Source organism: Medicago truncatula, chromosome 7 (assembly GCF_003473485.1).
Source record: "Medicago truncatula cultivar Jemalong A17 chromosome 7, MtrunA17r5.0-ANR, whole genome shotgun sequence".
Classification (NCBI taxonomy): domain Eukaryota; kingdom Viridiplantae; phylum Streptophyta; class Magnoliopsida; order Fabales; family Fabaceae; genus Medicago; species Medicago truncatula.
Genome location: NC_053048.1, coordinates 28,568,572 through 28,588,164, shown reverse-complemented (window position 1 = coordinate 28,588,164; position 19,593 = coordinate 28,568,572). Strand labels below are relative to the sequence as shown.

The 19,593-nt window shown below is 34.6% G+C and overlaps 3 protein-coding genes across 3 annotated transcripts; 1 reads left to right on the top strand and 2 right to left on the bottom strand.

Moving 5' to 3' along the window:
* Positions 1-5,047: 5,047 nt before the first annotated feature.
* LOC120577050 (protein FAR1-RELATED SEQUENCE 5-like) lies at positions 5,048-7,510 on the bottom strand. The gene is made up of 2 exons (XM_039827953.1): positions 5,297-7,510; positions 5,048-5,191 (listed from the first exon to the last, which is right to left on the bottom strand). The coding sequence occupies exons 1-2, from the start codon at positions 7,508-7,510 to the stop codon at positions 5,048-5,050; spliced, it is 2,358 nt and encodes a 785-aa protein (XP_039683887.1).
* Positions 7,511-10,254: 2,744 nt separating this feature from the next.
* Positions 10,255-10,886, bottom strand: LOC120576834 (ubiquitin-like-specific protease ESD4). Its single transcript, XM_039827376.1, has 3 exons — positions 10,776-10,886; positions 10,593-10,683; positions 10,255-10,482 (listed from the first exon to the last, which is right to left on the bottom strand). Exons 1-3 carry the CDS (start codon positions 10,859-10,861, stop codon positions 10,363-10,365), a joined length of 297 nt encoding a protein of 98 aa, XP_039683310.1. The 5' UTR covers positions 10,862-10,886; the 3' UTR covers positions 10,255-10,362.
* Positions 10,887-17,093: 6,207 nt separating this feature from the next.
* On the top strand, positions 17,094-18,513 carry LOC112417917 (uncharacterized). Its single transcript, XM_024774087.2, has one exon. It carries the CDS (start codon positions 17,145-17,147, stop codon positions 18,444-18,446), a length of 1,302 nt encoding a protein of 433 aa, XP_024629855.1. The 5' UTR covers positions 17,094-17,144; the 3' UTR covers positions 18,447-18,513.
* The last annotated feature ends 1,080 nt before the right edge of the window (positions 18,514-19,593 follow it).

Here is a 19,593-nt window from a genome sequence, read left to right as displayed (position 1 = left end):
GAAAGGCTTTTAGTGCAGTGTTCAGATGAAATTATGTGTTCGATTCTCATAAAACAGGATTAGTTACACATGGGAATGATAAACTAGCCAAATATATGGCACGGATGACCAGAATTTTACACATGTGTGACCACTATTTTTTCATAAATTAGAACTTGTCCGTCCTTAGGCGTGATGAACGTGCATGTTGTAAAACTAATTATTTCTGGTTGGAAAGGCTTTTAGTGCAGTGTTCAGATGAGATTATGTGTTTGATTCTCATAAAACAGGATTAGTTACACATGGGAATGATAAACTAGCCAAATATATGGCACGCATGACCAGAATTTTACACATGTGTGACCACTATTTTTGCATAAATTAGAACTTGTCCGACATTAGGCGTGATGAACGTGCATGTTGTAAAACTAATTATTTCTGGTTGGAAAGGCTTTTAGTGCAGTGTTCAGATGAAATTATGTGTTCGATTCTCATAAAACAGGATTAGTTACACATGGGAATGATAAACTAGCCAAATATATGGCACGGATGACCAGAATTTTACACATGTGTGACCACTATTTTTTCATAAATTAGAACTTGTCCGTCCTTAGGCGTGATGAACGTGCATGTTGTAAAACTAATTATTTCTGGTTGGAAAGGCTTTTAGTGCAGTGTTCAGATGAGATTATGTGTTTGATTCTCATAAAACAGGATTAGTTACACATGGGAATGATAAACTAGCCAAATATATGGCACGCATGACCAAAATTTTACACATGTGTGACCACTATTTTTGCATAAATTAGAACTTGTCCGACATTAGGCGTGATGAACGTGCATGTTGTAAAACTAATTATTTCTGGTTGGAAAGGCTTTTAGTGCAGTGTTCAGATGAGATTATGTGTTCGATTCTCATAAAACAGGATTAGTTACACATGGGAATGATAAACTAGCCAAATATATGGCACGCATGACCAGAATTTTACACATGTGTGACCACTATTTTTGCATAAATTAGAACTTGTCCGACATTAGGCGTGATGAACGTGCATGTTGTAAAACTAATTATTTCTGGTTGGAAAGGCTTTTAGTGCAGTGTTCAGATGAGATTATGTGTTCGATTCTCATAAAACAGGATTAGTTACACATGGGAATGATAAACTAGCCAAATATATGGCACGCATGACCAGAATTTTACACATGTGTGACCACTATTTTTTCATAAATTAGAACTTGTCCGTCCTTAGGCGTGATGAACGTGCATGTTGTAAAACTAATTATTTCTGGTTGGAAAGGCTTTTAGTGCAGTGTTCAGATGAGATTATGTGTTCGATTCTCATAAAACAGGATTAGTTACACATGGGAATGATAAACTAGCCAAATATATGGCACGCATGACCAGAATTTTACACATGTGTGACCACTATTTTTGCATAAATTAGAACTTGTCCGACATTAGGCGTGATGAACGTGCATGTTGTAAAACTAATTATTTCTGGTTGGAAAGGCTTTTAGTGCAGTGTTCAGATGAGATTATGTGTTCGATTCTCATAAAACAGGATTAGTTACACATGGGAATGATAAACTAGCCAAATATATGGCACGCATGACCAGAATTTTACACATGTGTGACCACTAATTTTGCATAAATTAGAACTTGTCCGACATTAGGCGTGATGAACGTGCATGTTGTAAAACTAATTATTTCTGGTTGGAAAGGCTTTTAGTGCAGTGTTCAGATGAGATTATGTGTTCGATTCTCATAAAACAGGATTAGTTACACATGGGAATGATAAACTAGCCAAATATATGGCACGTATGACCAGAATTTTACACATGTGTGACCACTATTTTTTCATAAATTAGAACTTGTCCGACATTAGGCGTGATGAACGTGCATGTTGTAAAACTAATTATTTCTGGTTGGAAAGGCTTTTAGTGCAGTGTTCAGATGAGATTATGTGTTCGATTCTCATAAAACAGGATTAGTTACACATGGGAATGATAAACTAGCCAAATATATGGCACGTATGACCAGAATTTTACACATGTGTGACCACTAATTTTTCATAAATTAGAACTTGTCCTACATTAGGCGTGATGAACGTGCATGTTGTAAAACTAATTATTTCTGGTTGGAAAGGCTTTTAGTGCAGTGTTCAGATGAGATTATGTGTTCGATTCTCATAAAACAGGATTAGTTACACATGGGAATGATAAACTAGCCAAATATATGGCACGCATGACCAGAATTTTACACATGTGTGACCACTATTTACAACACTTACAATGATATAAATGGATGGATGAGGACATATATAAACTAAGGTAGAACAATTATATAGATGGATAGTTGAAATGGTACAATACATGTGGTTTAATGGAGATAGTCCTAACAATAGATGGAGATAGTCATAACATTGCGAACCATAAATATAAATTATTACTCATCGGATAAATCACCATCTGTCCAGTATTGACGGAGATGCTCTATTCCACGTAATTCAACTTCCCTTGAATTTAGACATTTGTTGAGACGAATTTGCATCTGATTGTTCTCGTTGCGTATGATGTTAATGGCCAGTTCGAGCGACTCATCACTGTCTCTTGTGATTTCTGATGAACGTTGTTTTGGTCTTCTTTGGCCTTGTTGACGTAAAGATTGCCTAAGACGTGCAGACTCTTCCATGCGGTATTCCCACTCTCTACGATATTGGTTCATGTTTGCGAGTGAGAATCGTTCTTGTGGGCATAGACAATATTGAAACATATTTCGCTCCAATGCCCACACTCGACCCATGCATTCTACCATTTCTGCTGGACTGTACCTTGTTCCTTGAAACTTAGAGAAAGCATGAAACTCCCATTCAATTCCAAACCAATCTTCATCCATTGTAGAAAAATGAACACTGAACTCACATTAAAGCACAAGTGTATGGCACTTACAGCATGAGTCATATAACCACGTGATCTCGTTGAATGGAATCATGAGAATCTTGACTCATTAGCATGAGTTTGATGTGGAATAATGAGAATCATGAGAATCTTGACTGTTGGAAAATTTACCACATAAAACACAATAATTGACTGATGTGCTTGTATGAGATGTGAAATAAGAGGGAAATATTGGTGAAGCACTACTATTGTGGGGTGGGGGGTCCTTTTACTTTGATGTATATTTTGTCTCTTTGCCACTGTATGTTCACATGCTGTCTATTAACGAATATATTACAGTACCTATAAACATTGAATAATGAACATGAGTGACAATATTAATAGTTATTTTGATCCCAAAATGTGTAACAAATAGTTATAATAGTCTTTCAATGTATTAAAATTCTAAAATACTCTCTGATCTTGTACTTTCTAAGTCATTATTGTTCCTGAAGTGACAATAAATAAATATATTGAAGGGTTAATATGACAATACTAATAAAGTATTTTAATGTTAGAGACTATTTTTACTTACAAAGTATACAATCAGACAGAATTTAAAATTTTGGTACATTGATGGACTATTTTAGGTCCACATATATCAAATGTCTAGATTCTCCCGTTGCCTAAGCATGAGCATGAGTGACTTTGCCACTATTTATCCACGTTATAGTGCCATGTGCTCTCATACTTCACCAATATCATTTTAATGCTCTCTGTTAATAGTTTATTCATCTTACCAAAATGAGAGACTATAGATACCTTCTTCGTGATCTAGAATGGTCCTACGAGAATCAAAATAACCAAATTTTAGCAAAGAAAGCAATTAGAAAGGAATGGAGACTTCGATCAAAAGAGTCTACTAATCTTCAGGCCGATCTAAACGAGTTAGAGGCACCAATTCCTGATTTGCTTGCTATTCAGATGTGGCACCATAACCCCCCCTCAGTTCGACATTATGGAGAAAGCCTTACTTCGCATAAGATTGGAAAACAATATAATGGCTATAAGGAGGGTACGATATGGGATGCTCGCAGTGTGCAAACGCTTTCTATATGCAAATAGAAAGTGTCTCTCGGCTGTCGAGGAAGAGGTCATCTTATCCACAGATGAGTATTTATCAAATTCTGATGAGGAATAACTTTTTCAAATTTATCACTTAAGTTATGTTTGTTAAAACTTTTCCACTTATGTAAGATATTACTCTATGATTCCATTCTTGTTTGTGTGACCACAATGTTGGATTTATCTAAATGTGTCTATGTTGGAAAGTTTTTTATGTTTTACTACGTTGTTTTTAGTGCATTGTTGAAATTATGTAAATATGTGTATGTTTGTTAGTTTTTTTGTTTTATTATTACAATCTATTCTATATTCCATTTGCGACATCTATACATGATGCTATAGAAAATTGAAAGGTGCAAATATTCAGGCAACTATGTGATTACCTCACAGATATTTTGGGTCGAATTGAGTTTTTATCCATACATGAATTACATATAACCAGTAAAATCAACAATATAACCGTAATCTGTCAAAGGTGTAACCATATTTTTTTACTGGCTTCAAAATTGATCGTCTCTACAAGTATCGACCTCACCTTTCAAAATATGATTACCTTAATAATTCAAAGGTGCAAATATAGTGGCAACATTGAGATTATCTCACTAAGAATTTCGGTCGAGTCAATATTTTATACACATGTGAATTACATATAACCAGAAAAATTAACAATATAACCATAATTTGTCAAAGGTGTAACCATAAGTATTTCCTGGCTACAAAATTGGTCGTCTCTATGAGTACCGACCACACCTCTCAAAATATGATGCCCTAAGTAATTCAAAGGTGTAAATGGCCGTGATTATATTAACTGGCCTACAAAAAGAAAACATAGTATCTATCTTATAAAAAGTACAATATTGGAACGTACTATACACAAAAAAGGGTGATTCCATTCATATTAACAAGTAGTCGTTGAGGATCTGTCCAAAAAATACCATATCTATCCAAAACATAGAATTATGACTAATTACGTGGTACGTCCTGCAAAAGTGAATCACAAACAATTAGTCGACTGAAAATCGTGTTTAATGCAATATTAAGCCATGCTTAAAGTCAAACAGCCACCTTAAAATTCAGCTGTGGGCACATCTTTGCCCACTGATGCAAGTAATGACATAAAACCAGTAGTTGACTGTTGGGATGAGAAGTAGTTAACCGTATCACCGTACGCTTGAAACCCATCATTTATAGACATAGGATGTGTTGTAGGCTGTATTACAAAGTCAAATATAAATTACATTTAACATAATTAACATTGTATTACTATTAAAAAAATAAATGTAATCACAATAGTAATAGGTTAACACCAACTTACTTCCAAGAACAAAACATCTGGTTTTTTTCTTAGCCGTTTACTTTTTTTCTTTACAATCTTTTCAGTGGTGGACAACCGACGATTAGTTCGAGGACGTCCCTTACGTGGAACTTTTAACGGATTGAGAATTGGTTGTTCAGGTTGCTGAGATAATGAGTCCTCCATTGTGTTTAAGCTATCATCCCCTCCCACACCACAATCTGCCTGTGAAGTAATTTTGCCCAACTTCTTGCTAGACCATTTGATCATCTCTTCATACAAATTTGTCGTTTGACTAGGTGTCTCAGCCGCACATTCTGCAATTTCATAAAATACCTTGCAAAGACCTTCAAATCTTTCTATGTGTGGTTGTAGATTTTTGGCATTGTAACTTGTCTTCATGTGTGCATATTTTCTCTTCACATTTTTACTCCATCTTGGCAAGATAAATTTAGACGGAACCTGTTTCACTCTTAGCTGACCAAGTACGAAAAGCGAATGTCTGCACAAAACGCCTCTGAACTCAAACAGCAAACAAGTACATGTAACACTATTGTCTTCGCAATTGAAATCAACACAGTACTTCCTTTCGTTCGGTTTACCACAGACAATACTCTCCTCTAGAACAGTGTATGTTGATGTAAAACCCAATGTAGTCACACCTTTGAAATAGCAGTTGCATTTCCCACGAAATTCTACTTGTATCTCCATATACTTTGCATGAGTGTACTCAACTTGAAATTGTCTCTCGATTGTGGAACTTGACCCGCATGGAATGATTGTGGTTGAAGACCGGAAATCTGCCTCGTATTCCTTTTCAGCCTTGTCTTGAAGTGCGTTGTCGTATTGCTTTACAAATTGACTGAGAGAAGTTCTAGCATTAATGTAACCGTCGAAAAAAGCATTCATACTTTCACTCCTCTGTGTTGTTGACATTCCGGCCCAGAAATCATGTTTTAAATAACATGGTACCCATCTTTCCCGCTCTTTGAAAATGGTATTCAACCAAAGATTTTCACCCAAACCATATTTTTCAATGAATGTTGTCCACCCAATAACAAAATCATCAACTAGCAGAGAATCATAGACACAATTTTTCATAGCATTTTTTATTCCTTTGTACTGTGCGTATCCTTTCAATTTTTCAGCAATTTTACTCATTATATGCCATAGACACCACCTATGCCTAGTATTAGGAAACACATCTTTGATTGCATTCTGCATTGCTTTGCACTGATCAGTTACAATTCCCATTGGAGCCCTCGAAGACATACACCTTAGCCATGTTTCAAACAACCAGGTAAAGGACCTAGTATCTTCAGCTGATAAAAGACCGCAACCTAGTAAAATGGATTGCCCGTGATGATTTACACCAACAAATGGGGCAAATGGCATGTCATATTTGTTTGTCAAGTAGGTGGTATCGAACGTGACAACATCACCAAAGTACTCATAGGCAGACCTACTACGTGCATCAGCCCAGAAAACATTCTGCACATGAAAGTCCTCGTCCAAGTCAATCTCATAGAAAAAGTCTTTGTTGCATTCCCTCATTCTAGCAAAGTAATTTAAAAGTGCCCTACCGTCTCCTTCCTTTCCGAGAAGGCGTCTTTCTTTAGCCACAAAGTTTCTGACATCTCTCTCAACAAATGTTAGATTTTCGTAACCACCGGCATCACATACCATTGAACGGAAACTTTTGTTCACCCTTACACCTGCCTCATCGTTTATCAAAATTGTCCGCTGTGCATGCATATCAATCTTCTTATTGCCAGCAAACAACCGTGATTTACTTGGACTTATCTCATGATTATGAGATGAATTAAACGACAGAATAGTCCATAGACCCTCCTTTAAAGCAACCGTTATCTTAGCTGAGCAATCAATTTTCTTCGTTGGATTCGTCTTCAAAGTTGGTGCTATGTTCGATTTGTGGTGACCTTCTCTTGCACACGTTAGAATGAAATATTTTAACTTGCCATCTGACCCTTTCTTAGAATTTCTAGTTTTAATCCCAAACCCTTGTTTGATAGCATATTCACGATAAAAAGACTTACAATCCACATCCGATTGAAAAGACATACCGATAGTAGGCGTCGATTCATCTATTGCGACGACATTTGTTGTTTCAAAGGTCCCGGAATCCGAAACACCAACACGAGCAGCACCGTCATCAAGCTCTCCATCAGGGGGTAATAAAGGATGATCGATCGAGATAGGAGGACCATCAGCCATCGAGCATAACTAAGTGAAAAGAGTAGAATAGGCGGGATTACGATTTTTTACTCTTTTGGCTTGATGTGAATTGATTGGAATTTGTGTTTATGAAACAATACACGTATTGAGTTGTGTTTAACCTCACAAATTTTTTATTATTTAATCTCATTAGTTATTAGAAATTAAAATAAAAAATTAGTTGAAAAGGCTAATTAGTCAATCTAAATTGACACAAGAGATAATTGAACCTGAAACTTTAAGGAGGAACACACTCTAATATATCAAGTTTATACCGTCAAACCAATCCTGAGTTTTTTAAGTTTGAGGTTTGTAACATATTGGTTTTTTAAAATATTTTTGTCACACATAACTCTTTTAAGTTTGAAAACATTTTTAAACTTAAAAAGTATGTGTGACCAAAATAACTTAAGGACTAATACGTTACGAACCTCAAACTTAAAAGACTTATGTGTGATGATAGATATTTGACAAGTGTACAAATAACTATCGAAGTAATAATAAATATCGTTCCACAAGGACTGTATTAATTCCCAATTATAGCAAATATGTTATTAGTTTAGGATATGTAAAAGTTATTTTGGTTGCCCTAGGCAGATGATTTGAGTGTAACAAAAGTAAGTGAAAGTTGTTTGAAAGATGATTGGAGATGAATGATTAAGCCGATGAATCCGCTATTGTTCTATATGAGTAGTTTACCTCCCTTTATTACTAACTACTATTTAATCTTTATGACAAATTATCTAAGTAGTTTTGATCAATCTCTTGACTCAAAACCCTTTCCTAAGTTATAACATTTTAATCTCTTAACCGATTGAATAACCGCGCAAGCTAATTTAGACGTTAATTCATGACTCATGATTCTCAATTTCCTATCTCTAGGTTCCTATGTTGAATCAAACAGGATTACCATTTCAGGATTAAAAGTTAGGGTTAATAGTCATTCAATTCCTAATATCAATTCATGTAATTTCAAGAAGTTAGGGTTAATAGTCATACAAGCAATTATATGAAAGCAATGAACACAAGTAATTCTGAATAAAGACTTAATAACATTAATAATAAAGAGAGTATCAACTACTGATTCATAAAGTATTACAAAAGGTTTATCATAGCTCAATGAAACTAAGAGTTTAGCTACTCATGTCTTAACAATTATAAGCATAAATACGAGTGAACATACATAAATCCGGACCAACTATGAGTTTGTATGAGATTCAGGGCTAGTTCTTCGGTCTCATGGTGTCTTCTATGCTCAAAATCGCAATCCCAATCGATCCCCTAATCCTTGGCCGCAGATGGCTTTAAATAGAAAGAATTTTATGGTTTCAAAAGCCCACCATCGTGCCACGTTGCATATTGCTTCGTGCCACAAAATTTCCAGCGCTGAAACCTTGTCCCACGTTCTTCATATTGAGCCACGAAATATCCTCAACATGGCACGATTCTTGACGCTTAGAACTTTTTCATCTTTTTCTCAGCTTCTTCTCTTTCAGGTCTTATTCCTGTTTTGGCCTTATGTCACCATGATTTACAAGCAGTTATCTCTCTAAATGCCATAAAAACGACATAAACATAGGTAAAAACTAGTGTTGATGCACAGTCATCATGTGACAATAATAAACTAATGAACTGAACTGTTACAACCCTCAAACTTAAAGGACCACTCGTGTAATTTAACCTAAAAAATTATATTAAGCAAATTCAAATATTTGGAAAAATAGTGGTCAAATAAATGCAAAAATGTGGTCAGACATAGCATATTTTTGGCTAACTTTGCTTTACCGGGTATAAATCAACCCGAAACATTGTAATCACATTTTATCACTGCATTAAAACCATGTCAAACAATAGCCAAATTTTTATGCACTGCGGCTATTTTACGGCTAAAGACGAACTAATTCAAAAATTTGGAAAAATAGAGGTCATATAAATGAAAAAATGTGGTCAGACATAGCAGATTTTTGGCTAAATTTACTTTACCGGCTATAAATATTAACCCGGAACATTGTAATCACATTTAATCACTGCCCTACAAGCATGTCATACAATAAACAACTTTTTATGGGATGTGAGTATTTCACGCCTAACAACGAACAAATTAAAATATTTAGAAAAATAGTCGTCATGTAAATATAAAAATGTGGTCAGACAGAGCATATTTTTTGCTAACTTTACTTTACCGGGTATAAATAAACCCGAAACATTTTAATCAGTGCACTAAAAGCTTGTCAAACAATAGCCAAATTTTTATGCGCTGCAGGTATTTTACGCCTAAAGACGAACAAATTCAAAGATTTGGAAAAATAGTGGTCATATAAATGAAAAAATGTGGTCAGACATAGCATATTTTTGGCTAAATATACTTTACCGGCTATAAATATTAACCCGGAACATTGTAATCACATTTAATCACTGCACTAAAAGCATGTCATACAAAATTTTATTACTGCACTAAAAACATGTCAAACAATAAACAACTTCTTTTATAAGCTTCATGTATTTCACGCCTAAAGACTGACGAATTCTCATATCTCGAAAAATACTGGTCATGTAAAGAAAAAAATGTGGTCACACAAAGCATATTTTTGGCTAACTATCCTAGAACATGTTATTAAAACTGAGATGTGACCAGATTTTTTTTTTCCTGGATGACCAACCAAGTTCTGATAGAAATTAAATAAATTATGATAGGGAGAATAGTTATGTACATAAATTCAATACAAATTAATTTATCAGTCTTATGAACAAGTATAATCTTTTATAGATGACCATCAATAACCAAAAAAAGTATGTCTTCGTCAAATGTACATCACTAACAATCGACCACAATTAAGTTAGAAAATGTATGTTTAATCGATCAATAAGTCCGCGGGTAACATTGCATTATCTAATACAAAACTTCTCAGCTTATTTTCTTCATGAAGCACCAAACGACAAACAATGTCACTGCGAATCCGAAGGATATCCTCCTGCAGATAAGTAAATGTTTTTATTTGGATATATATATATCAATATTTACATATTATTAATTAATCAACAACTAATAAAACACAATGTTTAAGAAGATTTAAAGCATTACCAATGAATAGTCGGGCATACTCTTCTGCCCCCATTTTGCTTGACCATCCCACATCTCCAAGTACTTAAGGACATAAACGCCACAATCATGACTGCAAATTTGACAAAATCCATATTAGGCAAATAAACCCTAAACACAAGTAATATATCAATGAGTCATGGCATGTTTTTCGACATCACTAACCAATTTTTTTGCTTTGGTAAATCCACCACTACAACCTCCAACGAAGGTGCCAACATATTTGCTTTATTGTTCGGTACTTTATTCATAAATTCCAATACCCCTTCAAAACGTACTTTCTGTAAAAACACATGTTCTCATTTGATCAACATTAATTACACTAACCACTAAATTAACCAAAACAAATTAATTAAGAATTACATATACCATCGCATTATCCAAACGCTGCCTTGGGCCATTTCTATCATTGTATAACGAGTCCAGCACATACATTTTCCTCTTCCTATGGTCCAAGACGTAACATGTCCAGTGGTCCTCGAAATGGGTTGGTGCAAATACCTAATTTTAATGATAAAAATTACTCAACCACATTGCATAAACCAAATTCGGCGCACATAATTTTTTTTGTTTCATTGACATCAAATTTATTAGGCAGAGTTGTCGCAAGGTGAAAACAAAAATCGCAAAATAAGGAGTTACAATAGGCATCAAATATAACCGGAGACCCCACATTAAAAAACCACACAAAACCAACCCCCCACCGAACTAATACAACAAAAGCCCATATAGAAAAACCTCACTGCCAAATCCACTGCCACAGAAACGCAAAACAGCAACAAACATTACATGAGAGAGATGAAAAACATATATCATGAAAGACAAATTCATCACCTCCCATCTACACCTACAATAGCATAATGATTACTTAAAGTTAAAATATAAACTTACAAAGTCAGATAACCACAACGCCTCAAGTGTCTTGGTCCAACAAGGCATATATATCTTGAATTTCCGCTCAGTCCATTTGATTTTACGTCCTTCGGGATGTGCCTTTAAATCTTCAACCACCTCAAACTGCAATTATAATTAATGTTAGGCATGGGATAATAAAAGTTAAATACTCTTCAGGGTTGTTTGGCTTTATACTTGATAAAATTCCATACCGAAAAATAATTACTCAAAATTAAGCGCTTCACACAACCATGTTTTCGAACTTCATCATACATCATAGTCTTGGCAGCAATATTAATAACCTAAGGCATTACATAAATCAAATTAAGTAACGGTTAACAAACATATATAGTAAAATCTAAATTAAAAAAATAAAGGTTAACGGAAAATACAGACATTTGAGTTGACCCACTTCCTCGCCTTCATGCATTGGAAAAACACCCCGGATAAACGCATTTCATCTACCTCACATATCACCCTAAAAAAAGAAAAAGAAAATGTTAATCGATTATGTTAAAGCTTCGATTGAAAAACCGCGACATGATAAAATGTAGTTAAAATACTTAAAAAAAATTATACACGTACATATCTTTAGCCTTTTCATGTGTGCAGAACAAATACAGCCTTTTCAAATGTGACTTAATCGTTACTTCCCTTTTTTTTTTCTCTTCAGCCATAACTTCATCATCCAACTTCATCCCATCATCATTTTCTTCTTCCATTTTTTTTCCTCTACAGCCACATCTTCTTCATTCAACTTCATCCCATCATCATTTTCTTCTTCCATTTTTTTTTCCTCTTCCCCAACACCTTCATCATCCAACTTCATCCCATCATCATTTTCTTTTGAAATATTTTCCCTACCGTGAACACTATTTTCTTTTAATATCCTCATATCATCCTCAAGGATTGAAACACGGGAAAGCAAATCTTTTTGTTCGCCCACCAACCTTTGATGTTCAGCCATATAAGCTTGCACATCAAATAAAGGGTATGCACCATCTCCAATACCAACTTCAAAATGGTTAACGGCTTTAACAAAGACATCATTTTTCATGTCTTCTTGCGTTGGAACCAATTCCTCAACCAACTAATCACATTAAATAAGTTAAATTAACATAATTGTATGTGAAAATTTAAACTATAAAACCACAATACCGAGTTAATATACTAAAGGCAATTACTAACCTTCACATTTGAAAAAATGTTTGAGATTACAACATGTCCTCCCTCCACTTTGGTCCAATTATTAATGCGTGGAAAACACTTATTTGGTCCACTACATAGGCTTAAATGTTCAACCGCCCATATCTAATCAAATGATTAAATTAAAATAAACAATATTTGACATAACTATCGATATAATTAAAAAAACATAACTCATTCAATATTACATACCTGCAATACGGCTGAGCAACCAGAAATGTGTAAAACTGTATCATTCTTTTGTTGATGGTATTTTGACGCCGCACTACTAAAGTGTTCCATTAAATCATCGTAAACAGCGACACCCCAATTATAGGTACTAAGAGCGTCTAAATCATCAACAAGGTTAAAGAATTCTTTTTTAATTTTACCATGTGATTTCGGAAAATATAAGACACACAAGGCAAATAGGATGTAAACTCTACAAAAATCATCTATGTTGTCCTCTTCTTGAAGGACCTTCAACTTTGAATGTACACTATCAATATCAATAACTTCATTTACATCAAACAATGTTCTAACATGACTATCACTATCTATTGATTCCGGCAAAGATTCTCCTAAAATAGGCAAACCTAGAGCCAAACAAAGGTCTAGATGTTTAAAGGCCACAGTTCTAACGCCTACTCTAAATCCTAAGCTACTTGCATCCCACCTATGCAATAATTCCTTCAATAAAGTACCATTCATTCCTATATAGGTCTTCATGTCCACCAGATATCGGAATGGAGTTTTCATAATTCTACTCCTTTGGGCATCAGATAATTTTCGGTTTATATCTACCAACTTATTGGTACGGGGCATTTGAGTCTTTATTTGTGGCTGAAAAATGAACATCATTCATTCATTAATGGCATAAAACACAAACAGTTACATACACATTAAACATCTCATTAATTAAATTGTACTTACACCAACACCACCATCCCTTTTTCGTTTGTTTTCGTTCATGATGTTGACCTTATCTGTTGTATACAAAAACAATTTCTATCAACAACAATTAAAACACACACAAATGTCCAATTCTCAACACACGTTACAAGAACGATTTGAAAATTTTTATCTTATAACTAAAATACAAACACATTTTATAATCACACGTTTTCCACAAAAATTGAAGAACGTTATGGAAATAACAGTGTGACAAGTTAATGTTTTCCTATCTTTGTTATCATATACATACTTACAAAAATTTATCTGCACTTAACCATATTTTAACATATACGTAACCACATTTTTTTCCTTCAAATTTCCAACACTTTGACCATTTTTTAACACAAGTGTGACCACAATTCTTTTGATTAAGAATTTGACACCAACTCTAAGTGATATCATTTAGAGGAACAACCACAATCAAACTACAAAAATTGGGGAAAACTTATGATTTTGTACTAACAACAATACAATGATAATCATCAACAACCCAAAAATGCAACAATCATACAGTATCATACCCTAAATTTCTTCATTTAACCCTAAATTCTCACTAACTCAAACCTTAAAACAATATGAAAAGTTTAATGCATTCTTGTATCAACTGAGAAATGTTATGTAGCAAACAAAACTCAAACTAAAAGATGCAATAAGAATCTACACAATTAATATGATATGACCATGACTATAAGGGCATATTTCATTTTTTATCACAATCAACTTCAAACCATATAATTTTCACAGTTTCTTCAGAATTTAGATGAGCATAATTAAATGAAATACATTTCATATTTGTAGCCAAACCCCATATATAAAATAGTGAGCAAATCCTAGCTACAAAACCTCAACCCACAATTTGAAGAACAAATTTGAGATAAATCTCACCTTGAACAGAGAAATTGAGTCTTCGACGGTGAGATTGACTTTTCGACTGTGAGAGAAGATGGGGTTGGAGAAGATAGCAGTTTGTTTGGGAAGAACGATGTTTGTTTCGGAGGAGGTAAGACGAGTGGGAGAAGATCGCAGTTTTAGTTGAGGGGGAGAGAGCGATTACAGAGGGGAGAGAGAGCGGCCGGCGATTACCCACGGGAGAGAGAGCAGCGATTACAGAGGGGAGAGAGAGCGGCCGGCGATTACCCAGGGGAGAGAGAGCGGCGCGGCGATTACAGACGGAACAGAGAGCGGCGCGACGATTACAGACGGAAGAGAGAGCGGCGCGGCGATTTCTTACAGAAGGGAAGGGAAAACGAATTCTGATCTAAAGTTTCTCCCTTTTTAATTTCATTTGTTGTTTTTTTTTTTTTTTGGTTTCTTTGCCATGTCACTGTTGTATCCTTATTTTAAAAAAAAAATTTGCCAAATAAGAGGTGGTAGGAGGGGTGTACACTTATTAGTGTGTTCACCAATCTTTTTCCCTTTTCAATTGCTTCTCAATTAATTACCAATGGCACACTTGTTCGGAAAAAAATTACCAACGGCACTTTTCCTTCAATTTTTCCATATATTATCGTTGCTTCTCAATATAATTACCAACTGCTTCTCAATATATTACCGTTGCATTTATATTAATTTTGAACTAGTTTACAATTAAATTAACTCTGTTTTTTTGGTTATAAAAGTTAGTTTTAACTATTCAATTTTTCATTCACATTTGCTCTATATTTGAACTATTTATTTTACCCCTTTTTAATTGTTTCTTCTATACATTTCTTTTGCAAAATGAACCCCAATCACCAAGATTTTTGGTTCAATAACATGCAAAATTTTGGCAATTCTCCACCTATCCAAAATCAACAAAATACATCATCCTATGAAAATACATCCAATATCCAAAATCTAAATTATAACCCAAACTTTCAAAATTCTACTTCTATCTCAAATCCACAAAATAATCAACACTTTGGAAATTATCCATGTCATACATCACCTTACCCCTATCAACAATTTTCTTCTCCACCAAATAGTTCCAATATGCCTCATGGGGTTCAAATGGGTAGTAGTGGTGTGCAATTAAATGATCAAGAGCTTGAAACACCACAAGTTTGCACTCAAGGTGGCTTGGAAACTATTAACCTTAATGAAGAAGTTAGAACTACATCGGTTGCGAATACTTCAAAAGTAAGATTTCAACCAAAGGAGGATGAACTTCTCATTCAATCATGGCTTAATATTTCAAAGGATCCAATTGTTGGGATTGATCAAAGAGGAGATAGTTTTTGGAAGAGGATTAGTGAAGCTTATAACAACTATCGCGACAAGAATTTTCAAGAGAGGAATCCAACGTCACTAAAAGGTCGATGGCACAAAAGGATTAATCTCTCTGTGAATAAGTTTGTTGGGTGCTACAAAGATGCCATCACTCTAAAGAAAAGCGGTACCTCCGAGAGCGACATTATTTCGGCTACAAAAGATATTTATTTCCAAGACACTAAAGAAAATTTCGCATTTGAGAATGCATGGAGATTATTGAAAGATGAACCCAAGTGGCTTGCAGGTTTACCAGAACATTCTGCAAAAAGAACAAAGAATTCAGCTTCTGGAGAATATTCATCATCTTCTAACCCACCGACGCCAACAAGCGAACACAATCCATCATTACGTCCACTCGGTCAAAAGGCAGCCAAAAGGAAGGAAAAAGAAAAGTTTGTGGAGAAGTCTACTCCTATATTTGATGCTTTGAAAAATGACATGAACAAAAGAACTGAAATAATGTCAGTTTTTGCACGTGATTATGTGCGCATTGAAAGTGAAAAAGTTGAGATAGAGAGGAAAAGGGTTGATGCAGAGTTGCAGAAGGCCGAGAATGATAGGGAAAGGATGAAGATCAATGATTTAGAAATACTCTCGAAGGATACATCAAATATGAATCCAAGACAACTACAAGATTATGAATTTTTGTGTAGCGTGATTAGAGATAAATATGGACTTAAGTGATTTTATTATGTATATTTGACGTAATCGATTAGAGGGATATTTTAATTTTTAGTATGTGACCAGTCATTTCTATGTATGTTGGACTTAATTATTATTTATGTTGGATTTATTGTAAGTTTTATATTTTTAGTATATGAATTATTAAAAAGAAAAAAGCTTGAAGAAACATGAGAACTATATGCATTTGGTGTGTGACGTGTTATATAGTATAAGAAAGAACTAGGCACTATATGCATCCAGTATGTAACGGTGGTAGTATTTAAAATCATATTATAGTGAATTGTAGTATATAAACCATACAGCAGTGTTTAAAATCATCAATTTTAATCAAACTAACGGTTATTCAAATTCAATTTTAGTCAAACTAGCCGTTATTCCAACTAGCCGTTATTCAAACTCAATTTTAGTCAAATTAGCCGTTATTCAAACTAGCCGTTTTTCATATCCTTATAAATGTTATAACATGTATAACAAACTTCACAATCATTTCCAACTTCATTCCCTTTTCACAAAAAAAAATTCTTAACTTTTTTCTTTATTCACATTCAGTATCAAACTTCTCTTCAAATGGATCCTTCCAATTCATCTCATATTGCAAAAATGTTCATGGATTATATGAATGATGGCATGGATGAAGAACTTGTGAGGCTTTACTTTGAAAGTAATCCGGAAGAAGAGTTTGCGAGCTCAAGTAGGCCCAGACGCCAAAGAAGGAACATAGAGAGGAATCGTGAAGAAGGACATAAGCGGTTATTCAATGATTATTTTTCAGAAACTCCGGTTTTCACAGATGAGCAATTCCGTCGAAGGTACCGAATGCGTAAACATGTTTTCCTTCGTATAGTTGAAGCTCTTAGCCAACATGATGAATATTTTCAGCCGAAGGTTGACGCAACTGGTAGACCAAGTATTTCACCCCTACAAAAATGCACTGCTGTTATTCGTATGCTGGCATATGGAACATCTGCCGATAATGTGGATGAATATTTGAGAATTGGTGAAACCACGACACTAAAGTGTGTTGATAAGTTTATAAGGGGTGTGATAAGTGTATTCGGGTCACAATATTTGCGAAAGCCAACCACAGAAGACATCGAACGCTTGTTGCAGATGGGGGAGGCACGCGGTTTTCCAGGTATGTTGGGGAGTATTGATTGTATGCATTGGGAATGGAAAAATTGCCCAGTTGCATTGAAAGGGCAATATGTTCGAGGTGATCATGGTAAACCCACGGTTATGCTTGAAGCAGTTGCTTCACAAGACTTATGGATTTGGCACGCATTCTTTGGGGTAGCGGGTTCAAACAACGATATCAATGTGCTTAACCAATCTGATGTCTTCAACGATGTTATGCAAGGACGAGCTCCTGATGTCCATTATACAGTCAATCGTACTGAATACAACATGGGTTATTATCTATCAGATGGCATTTATCCTGAATGGGCTACATTTGTGAAAAGTGTCTCAATGCCACAAGGAGATAAGAGAAAATTGTTTGCCCAACATCAAGAAGGTGCAAGGAAAGATATAGAACGAGCATTTGGAGTCCTCCAATCGCGATTTGCGATCATATGTAATCCGGCTCGATCTTGGCACCTCGATTCACTGAAGCGCATAATGGATACGTGCATCATATTGCACAACATGATTGTTGAAGATGAACGTGCCACATATGGTGGCAACTTTGATTATTCTTATGATCATCTAGGCAATGATCCAACTGCACCACCCGACGATTGTAACAGTGATTTTCAAGAGTTTCTACGTAGAAGACACCATGTTCGCGATAAGCAAATTCATCGACACCTTCAACAAGACTTGATAGAACACATATGGGAACGTTTTGGGCATGAGAATAACCACAATTAAAAATTATTTTAAACGTTCATTATATTTTGCGCTAGTAGTTTATTTTAATGTCTTTGCATTTTTTATTTTTTTTGTGACAAAATGTTCGTGTATTGTGCTATTTAATATTTTTTCTATATTTTTAATTTTGTTTTAAATATATGTTGTTTTCTTTTTAATGTGTTCTGATATAATTAAAATAATTTGTTTGAATTATACATATTAATGTAAAATATATATTTATAGTATATTATGAATTTAGTGGGATCCATTTTAGAGTTTTGGATGAGTGGCATGGATATTTGAAAAATATATATTGAGAAGTGTGAAGTAATATAATATATTAAGTGGGGTCTATTTAAACCACCCATATGGGTGGAATGAATGTGGATGCTCTAAGGTAAGTTCGATGACAACTAAAATTAGAGATATTAGTTTCTACATAAACTCCTCACACTAAAGCTCCCGCATATACAAGATCGAGAAAAGGGTCCCACCATTTGGTGTATTGTACGCAACGTTACCTTGTATTTACACAAGGGTTGTTTTCAGAACTTGAACCCATGACTTACGTAACAACATTACCGTTGCGCCAAAGTCCCCCCTATATAAATTCCTAAATCTAGTCTAGAAAAATAAATTAGGAAGATCCGCGCGGGTACCAAGTACAAGACTTTCTATTTGGATTGTATATGACGTTTTCGTTCATGTCATGATAAAATCGAAACACGAGAATTTTCTGACAAAAATGTCTCATAGCCTCATCAAGCTTGCCATAGAGGCAACCTAATTAGCCATAACTCATTAAGATTACGATCACAATCATAGCCAGTATATTATCACTGACATATGTTCTTGAATTAAGTTTTGTTTAAAATATAGAACGTTGTCAAGAACAAACCTATAAGAGCAAACCAGATTCAGAGATTGTCAAACCATTAACAATACATAATCACTCAAAAATATAATCAAATTCAAATCAAATCCACCATGCGAACATGAACATACAAGTAATGTAAAATCATCTTCTAACTTTTGATAAATATAAATGAAATGCATAATTGGTTCAAAGTTTCCAAACCATTAACAATAGCTGATACAAACATTATTCAATAATATAATCGAAGTCATGATAAGAAAATGATCACACAACTTATTATATAGCATA